The 9359-nt window shown below is 43.4% G+C and overlaps 1 protein-coding gene across 2 annotated transcripts; it reads right to left on the minus strand.

The window, feature by feature from the left end:
• Positions 1-329: 329 nt before the first annotated feature.
• Positions 330-9002, minus strand: Pde12 (phosphodiesterase 12). Of its 2 annotated transcripts, none has more exons than XM_060390746.1 (3): positions 7615-9002; positions 6146-6224; positions 330-5615 (listed from the first exon to the last, which is right to left on the minus strand). In XM_060390746.1, exons 1-3 carry the CDS (start codon positions 8893-8895, stop codon positions 5173-5175), a joined length of 1803 nt encoding a protein of 600 aa, XP_060246729.1. In that variant the 5' UTR covers positions 8896-9002; the 3' UTR covers positions 330-5172. The 2 variants fall into 2 exon arrangements, with proteins under 2 accessions (XP_060246729.1, XP_021511697.1); XM_021656022.2 differs by having other exon boundaries at positions 7588-9002.
• Between the last annotated feature and the right edge of the window lie 357 nt (positions 9003-9359).

Here is a 9359-nt window from a genome sequence, read left to right on the forward strand (position 1 = left end):
TATCATAAGTATGTGCACACCCAAAAATGATATAGGGTCTGATACTGTTTTAGGGATCCATTAGTCTTATGGAGCATGTGTTCCTTAGAGGAATGTAAATTAAAAGGCAAAGCCAGTGCCACTTCATGCTAGACGACCTGTGATCAGAAAACTCGTGTTGAGGATGTGCCGAAATTGGAGCCCTTCTGTATTGCTGGTAAGGATGTGTACCTGCTTTCAGTAACATTCTAGCAATTTCCCAGAAGGTAAGTCTTGCTTCCACATGACTCCACAGTTCTGCTCCTGTGGAAAAGCAATGCCCAAAAGAAATGAAAACACCCACACAAAACTTATACACAAATGTTTATAGCAACATTCTTTGTGGAAGCAGCACGAATGTCTATCAGTCTACAAGAAGATAAAGGGTATAATCAACCTAACAAGGGAAAATTCATAGACCCAGTACTGATGCTACATGGAAGTACCTCAACAGCCTAAGTGAAAGAAGCAAGTCACAACAGTTTTTGCAGTTATGAAGTAGGTAAAGGGTTGCCAGGGCAAATGGAGTGACACCCATAAGTGCAGGGTTTCTTTTAGGTGTCAGACTTTGTGAGTCTGACAAAGGGTAACGTAATTCCATTCTTCAGAAGAACACAACTCCCAGTGGAAGAGATGGCTCAGAGGTTAAGAGCGCTCACTCCCACTTCACTTCCCAGCCATCTTAGGAGATCTGGCGCCCTCTTCTGGCCTGCAGGCATGCATGCAGACAGAATACTATGTTAAAAAATCTTACAAAAAAAAAAGTACACAACTCTGAGGTTTTAGGTGAGCCACCATGTGGGTGATAGGAAATGAACCCCAGGTCCTTTGAAAGAGTAGTGGTCTCTTCAGGCTCTGGTTTATGTTTTAAATGTCATTTATTAATAGTTATATAGAAAGCTCAACTGATAAGCTTCAAGTTTGAAATTAGTTTCTATAGAAGTTAAACTGTAGCATGTGGATGTGAATACACTACAGGTGGTCCATTTTCCCACCCCTTATTTAACAGGGTAAAAGCCAGCTTCATTTACTGGCTTACAGTTTAAAGTTCCCTTGAATTTAGAGATTTTTTAAAAAAATACAATAGTCTGAACTTTTAATGATTATACATTGTAATTTTTATACTCAATTTTATCCATCTCATTTTCTCAGTAATTGGTATTTAAACATTCTTGCCATCTGCTAATCTGTACCTAAAATGGGACTCAAAGTAGACCCATTTAAAAGTGCAGTTCTCTGTAATTAATGAAGTGTAAAGACCTGGCCTTTTGTTGTGCGCCTCTTAGGCTTTCACCGTAATTTTTTTGTTTACAACCTTGAGGCTGTGGTGTTGTTGAACTTGATGCTCAGTCTCCTCTAAAGGAAGCAATAAGCCCCTCCCACTTGGCACAAACTGTAGGAACAAGCAGCAGTTGGTGAAGGTGGGCTTTGGAGAGAGGCTGGTAAACTGTCCAAGCCTATTTGTGACTGCAACTTTGAAGTTTAAAATGTGTAGATTAGAGACCACCTCATATTAACTAGGATGGTTTTTTAAAAATGGAAAGAAGTTGGTGAGGATGGATGGAAACTAACCCTGCATATAACAGAGAAGGTGTGTTAAGATGATAGCCATGGTGGGAAAGTATGGCAGTGCTGTAGAAAGCTAAAGAGAATCATGACCCAGCAACAAGTATATACTCTGAAAAGCTGAAAACAGATGGTCTGCGCTGGGTGTATAGCTCAGTGGCAGAATATTTGCCTAATATACACTAGTCCAGGGTTTGATTCCCCAGTACTACCAAAAAATGAATTCAGGTTGAGCAAATATCCATAGGATTAGTCACAATTCCAAAAAGAAACCATCTAAATGTTCAGATAAGCAAGATGTATTATCCATGCAACAGAAAAGTCACCTGTAAAAAAAAAGTATCGGTATATACTGTAACCCAGATGAATTCCCAAAAACATACCAAGTGAAGAAAGGCAGATATATCAGAAATGGCAGATGACATATCTATAACGGCAGGGGTGGGAACGAGGGCTAATTAATAGACTCAGGCTCCCCTTTTGAACTGATGAAAATGACTTAGAATTAGCTGCACAATAGTGAAAATACAACTAGGTTGTATACATTTAAATGATTAATCTTATATAAGTTTTACCTCAGTTCTTTGGTGTTGTAATCAGAATGTAGTACTGTTACACAGTGCTAAAAACTCACCCAGATTAATGCATCGCCACTCTATTAGAAATGGCATATATTTCTTAGGAAATAGGACACAGAATTTATCAGCGAAAGCTCTTAAAATTGTTTCCTCTCTACAAATGAAAATACTGTATTTCTTTCAAGTATGCTGAACAAAAGATTTTCAAATTTTTGAATGGTGTTCAGAAAGTTAGTGTTGGAAATCTTCAGAGAAGATTTCCCTACTGAGTTTTATGGTGAGTGCTACAGACTTTTATTTTCTGTTACATTACAGAGATCTTAGATTTACCTTATGTTAGTGTATAGAGAACCTTTACCTCTATCTCACAGTTACAGAATATAATCTAAAAACATGAATTTGTTGTCAGGGTGCTCTTCCCACAAGTGCCCTTTAGCCTTTTTCCCACTTATGTTCCTCAGAGCTCTGTCTCCAGTGAAATCAGCACATTCCGATGACAAAGCGTAAGTACTCCAGGTTACCACCCACTGAAGTTTTTGGAAATTTCAACACTGATTAGTATTCGGAATTTTAAAAAACAGATACTGTAACCAAAGTAATCCTCTTGCTAATGAATTACAAATTGTTAGTGCTACCAGGACAACTGTTGTACGAGTTGATTTTAACAGAACAGCATGCTCTAAAATATTCACTTTTCCTTCAGCAAGAATTTGTGACATAAATGTGGTTTACCACAAAGTAGACTTCTTATAATGTACTCAAAATTTCAAAATAGAAAAATTCAATCATAAAGACAGCTTTAAACACTTTTGATCAACACTGTAAGTACAAATAACCTTTGATATGTATTTAGTTTTTACAGTGCTCCTTATCTTTGCACTCCTGTCATCTTAACATCTGCATGCTGAAGTCAGAACTTTACACTTCATTGTCTGACTGTCCTGAAATATCTGTATATAATCTGATGATGCCATTTAATCCATAAATGCCAAATTTAAGGATTTAGGATGGGGGACGTTTGGTAAATCTCAGTTCAATCCCACCAGGGAGTTAATATAGGATCTCAATATATTTTTTTGTGGGTATGAATAATCTCATTAATCTTTTAAAATGTTGACTTCTTGCTGAGTAAAATACTGTTAATTCCTTAAGAGTTCATGTAAGTTTGCCAACATGCTTATCTGTAAGCACAACAAAACCAAGTTTTGAAAAGAAAATGGTTGTAGCGTTGATGTAGCTTGGCAGTACTGCACATACTCAGGATTTTGGGTTCAACCCCCAGAACTAGTTCTGACTATAAAAACTGCCACTAAAATGCTCTCAAAGAATGGCATGTATATGGCTAGGGGTAGAATTCAGTGGCCCTGAATCTCATCCGCTGGAGGAAAAACAAACAAAATAACCCAGTACCATATTTAGGAAGGCACAATTTGGTAACATCAATTTTTCATAAGCTTTAAACAAACAAACAAACAAAAAAAAAAAAAAACCAAGAAACTTCCACCTTAATGATTAATTCCCTGAAAATAATTTGAATAAAAGTCCAATGTGAAGTACAGATGAAATGCTTATATTCTCAGACTTATTAGCTTCAGGGTGTCTGATAGAATATGAAAACACATATTACACTAGAAGAATATGGGAGAAAACAGATTTTCAAAAGGGAAAGTTCGTATGGCACTGGGTTTAGAGGTTCAAAATTTGTAAATAAGGGCTTTTAAGACTAGAAAGTTAGACCTCTTCTTGAGGTGAGAGGCCTTTACTATCCAAGCTAGAAACTGACTACAGAAAGCTATGCTACAGTTAGTCCTGACCATTAAAAAGCAATAACTAAAGCATTACATGAGGGTATGAAGACAACAGATTTAGGAAAAGTTATCTAAACTAGATACTGATCAATACAACTTGTAATTCTCATCTTGTTTGTTTCATTTTAAAATTTTCTTTTATATATAAATTATGTGGCACTGTTTTGTTACTCAAACTATAATGCTTACATCTATAAAAAGTTTATTTCAGATATTGGCAAAAGCCCACTGTCCCCCTTTTTTCCTATTGATGTATCCTAAGCTGGCCTTGGACTCAGAGCAGTCCTGCCTCAGACTCCCAGGAACTAGGACATGGTTATAAAGCACCATCCTGCTTCCGTTCTTCCTACTGACAACAACTGGCAATTTTGAAAACAGTTCCAGCATAGAAATATGCTCAATGGTTCGTATACATCATCCCGAAGCCCCTAACAGAAGTTTCTTATAAAATGATTGTGCTGTGTTCTTTCATATCATGGTCAAGCACCCTGTGCGCATACAAGTGTGCTTCATGAGTGAGAATGAAGACAAGGGGGTCAAGTCACGTCACTGCTCCCCTTGTGTACGCTACTGTGCTCGCCTTCTATTAGAACGGGCTGCAAATGAGAACAGATTCCATGTGTCTGTGTACACTGAGAGACAAAAATGCTAGAGGGAAAATACCTTGCTAACTGACAAACAAAATATCTATAAAATTTGTAATGGTGTATTTTAATCTTTTGTAAAAGCTCCAAAATTACAATAAATTCTAACCAAATTGAGGTAGTGATAGACTAATGTATTCCGTGTGTCTCCAAGGTCTCTCTCACCTTTTACCTGCATGACCCCTCCTCTCCCAATTACATGAACATAATTCAATGTAAAATGTGTTACAAAAGAAAAATTATGAGATCAGTTAAACAGTACTTAAAAATCTTAATTACCAGCTTAAAAAAACTTATAAAATGTACACAGTAATTCAATTTCCCTTTTGCCAGTCATAAATGTTTTCCCCCAAATGTAGGAAATTACAAAAAGAGGATAGATACAGGATGAAAACATTATGCACTGGTCCTGTAACAAAGCCATCTGGAACATAACTAGTAGGGAAGGAATGACCATATAGTGTCTAGATTTCTTCACTGAAGGTTTTATATAAGCTCTGTTTCATAATAAGTTTTCTGAAAAGTAATTAGCCTCCTTTTCATACAATGGAGCAAAATCTACTTCCATTTTAAGTCACATACAAGGGCTATGTGATCGGAAGGGTGAGAAACACTAGGTAAGGCCTGGTGGGTGGTAACTTCCTCGTGACTCGGCAATGGGATCACCTGTTCAACCTCTAACGCATTTACGTCAATGAAAATGTAATCTAGACATCCGTGAAAGCCACCGACATAATTTGTATAGGCAGGTTCACCACAAGCACTTTTCAGTTTGAAAAGGTGTGTGAGAGACATGCTGCACTTTTCCTCTTCCCCATTGGAAGCCCAGTCTTCATGATCCTCCGTGATGCTGCCATTGATGGCAAAGTGATACATTCCTGTCGACGGTGTACTATTGAAGTCTCCACAAAATATAACTGGTATGCCAGGATACAGATCACAGGAAACATGTCTGATGTGAGCCAAGGCCACTGCCATTTGAATGAGACGAATGTATCCACCTACAAACAAACAACAAAATTAGTGTAGGTACTTCTTAAAATCCTGGGACGGGGCACTTACAAATCATGGTACCTGAATGAATTACAGACACACTCACACCCACATTTACAATGTGTGTTACAGGTGGTATATGTGGAGGTCAGAGTTCGTTCTCTCACCACAGGTGCCTGGACTGAACTCAGGTCGTCAGGCTTGGTGGCAAGTGCCCTTACCAGCGGAGCCATCTTGTTGGGTCCAAGACTTAATTTTTGTAAAACAACTTAGCATCTTGAAACAATCACCTACAGTATCTGAGTGACATTCAGGATAAGTGTTTAATACGGTTGGGGTAGTGGTACACACCTGTAATCTCAGCTCTGAGGAAGCTGTGGCAGGAGGATTTCAAGTTCCAGGCCAATATGTATTTCAAAACTCTATCAGAAACAAATCAAAACAAACAAAAAACCTAAAAGCAAGATATGTACGTGTGTAAGAAACAGCTTTAATAGTCACAACGTTTATGTCACTTGTAAAACTAAACAAAACCTACCTTTTGGGTGCCAGTAGAGATGAGTATTAGCAACACATAACTTTTTAGAAGAGTCCTTTGTAGACTGAAGAACTGAAATCTGTAATAGGAAACACCAAGACTTCAGTTGGTATCTGCCATCTCCTGAAAACTTTTTGGTTTTGGTTGTTTGAGACAGTTTCTCACTGTTTGGTCCTGGCTGCCCTGGAACTATATAAACCAAAGTGCTGGGATTAAAGGCAGGTGCCACAACACGCCACTCTCTAAAATGTTTTGTACTTAAGACTGTAGGCTTAGCTATTTTATTCCATAGTCCCTTGAAAACTAAGATAGTAATTTTTAAACTTGACACTGCAGGTTTTCAGGTATGTCAACACTAAGTAAATCTAACATTTCAGTTGACAAAATTAAGACTGGATAATGCTTTCAAGTGTAAAAGCACATGTCCTGGAGTCTGGCAGGTTTGTTTGAACAGTCTAGCATTTACAGCATTGTGCCTCGGAGCAAGATATTTTTCAGTGTTTAAATGGTAAGTAAATTTATCACCTCCCTCATGGATCTGAGTATTCAACTAAATGAACTTAAGAAGTGCACAGAACACAATGGTGCTCAACCCATTACTTAAAAAAAAGATGTCCTCTAAAGAGTGTGTGGCGGCACTCACATTTAACGGAGGCAAAGGCAGATGAGTCTTAGTGAGTTCAAGGCGCGACTGGCCTGCATATCCAGTTCCAGGACACCCACAAGCTACACGGTGAGACCCTGTCTGAAAATATCAACAAAACCCAAATAACAAGCAAAAAACCACCAAAGACAACGTTAAGCTAAGTAGCAGTTCATAGCCCGAGCTATAATGCTAGCACTGTCTACCGATGAACCAGCAGTGTATGAGAATCTGAATATGTTCTCATTTATGAAACATGAGTATCTATAAAAGCAGATTTAAAAAAAAGGAAATTTATTTTTTACATACTAGGTTACAATAGTTATGAAACAGGCCTTAAAACACAAAACATTTACACTTTAAACTGCTTTAAAATCAGCTCGACAAGTTACTATCATTACTGAATTTCGTGTGTATGTAGCTGGATTGTAAACACTAACAATGTCTATAGAACTTGTTCAAGGCAACCTGTGGCGGGATAGGCACACGAGAAGTGCTTAATATGTGCTGAATTAAAGAACAAGCTACAGTATACAAGACGCAAGCGGGATCGGTAAATATATAAGGTACTAGTGGTGGCGTATTCCTTTAATCCCAGCACTCGGGAGGAAGAGGCAGGAGGATCTCTAAGTTCGAGGCCACCCTGGTCTACAAAAAAAAAAAAAAAAGATATTAGAGCAAACATACAATAAAGAAATACACTTTAGATAGATTCAATGGCGAGTCCTAATACCATCCCCCCACTCCAAAGGCCCCTAAACATAGGTGAGTATGATGAAAACAGGCAGAGCCACTTGACCTGAAGGACAGACGATCTCTGGAGTACCTTCTCCTGCGCTAGCGGATTCAAAGACAGTTTCTCTAATAGTTCTTTGTGCAGTGGATCCGACTCCAGGACTTCTTGAAAAGAAATGTCGTGTTGGCTGAGGAGGCTGAACTTCGACTTCCGGTAGAAAGTGGCCAGGCCTTCGTGCTGCTTGATTCGAAACACGCCCTCCAGCCCGAAGGCCTCCAGAGCCGGGACCAAGCTGTCGGCGAACACTGCGCGGTCCACCTCCTGCAAACAGATAAGGTCGGCGTTGTAGCCCGTGAGCTCCTTCTGAATAAGGTTCTGGCGGTAGTCAAGCTCCAGGGCGTAGGGGGCGCAGTACGGGTACAGGACTGTCCGGGAGAACTCAGTCTGGGCGTACGTGTCGGCCAGGATGTTGTAGGAGACGGTACGGATGAAAGCGTCGTCTGTCACCTTCTTGGTGTACAGATGCCGATGGTCAAAAGTGCAGGTGCCAGGCCCGGCCTCCACGGGGCACACGCTCTCCAGCTCGCGGCTCGGCCCGAAGCGCTGCCCGTTGCCCGGCATGCAGTAAAACTTGAGCCGGAGCCCGATGTCGGCATTGCTCGGGGTGTACACACGCTCGTCCACACCCGTCTCGGCCCAGGTGGGAGACGGCGACGAGTGCGACGACGACGCGAGGTCGCCGTCGCCAGGTCCTTCCGCCCCCGGCTTGACTTCCCTGTACCAGCGGAACACGGAGCTGGCGGGATCCCCGAACTCCAGGCTGAGTTTAGGGCACACCGGGAAGCCGGCCATGATGTAGCGCGGCAGCTGCAGGTCCGTGAAGGCCGGCGGGTTTCGCTCCACCTTGTACTTGACGTCGCCGATGTGCAGCACGGCGCCGTCCTGCCAGGCGTCCGCGTTGAGCACGTCCTCGGCCACGGCCTCCTCCCGGTAGTACAGCTTCACCACGGGCTCGCAGGCCGCGGCCGGGTCGGGCCCCGCCGCCGCCGCGCAGGCCGCGCCGCCGCTCGGGTGGGCGCGGGTCTTCCTGCTCTTCTTGGCGGCCGCTGCCTTAGCGTGGCCCTTGAGGGCGTGGGTGGCGATCCGTCTGAGGGCCCGGCCCAGGGGCTCGCTCTGGTCGCGCTGCATGTTTTTGTGGCTGCCATCGGCCAGCGCGAACGTCAGGCTGAGCTTGGGCTCCGAGGGCACGCAGCGCACCACCGCGCGCTCCATGGCGCGCACCGCCTCGCCGGCCGCCGCCTCGGCCCGGCTGGGCTGCTCCAGCACCGACCGGACCCCACGGAGCGCGGCGCGGCCTGGGAGCCTCCACATGAACCTGGCGGCCGACAAAACCCGAGAGCCAGGGCTACAAGTCGCCCGCGGTCAAGCCTATGGGGAGGAGCGGCGGCCGCCGGCTGCCGGACTCATTCAGACCGCGGACTTCCGGCCGGCGGCGCGGAAGTGCGGCGGGCGAGCACGGAGCGTGCGGTGCTCCCCGCTCGCACTTTCGCCACGTCCGCTCGCCCGCTCGTTCTTCCCGCAGGCTCCCGTCTCACGGTCCAAACCAAGCGCCTTGGTGTTTGAATTCAGCATGGGTTACGGGCAAAGAGAGAAGGAGGTGCAAACGTGCCAGAGGGAGCGGGCAGACCCCGGAGTTTTGTCGAAAGTGCGGGCTCACGGAACCGGAAGTGGTCGCCGGGCTCGGGCCGTGTGTGGGCGGGGAGGTGGGGCGCGCGTGAGGACCAGGCGTGCGGCCGCCGCTCTGCTCCCTGGCCTTCGAGACCCGGCGGATGAAG

The sequence above is a fragment of the Meriones unguiculatus genome, chromosome 9 (assembly GCF_030254825.1).
Source record: "Meriones unguiculatus strain TT.TT164.6M chromosome 9, Bangor_MerUng_6.1, whole genome shotgun sequence".
Lineage (NCBI taxonomy): Eukaryota > Metazoa > Chordata > Mammalia > Rodentia > Muridae > Meriones > Meriones unguiculatus.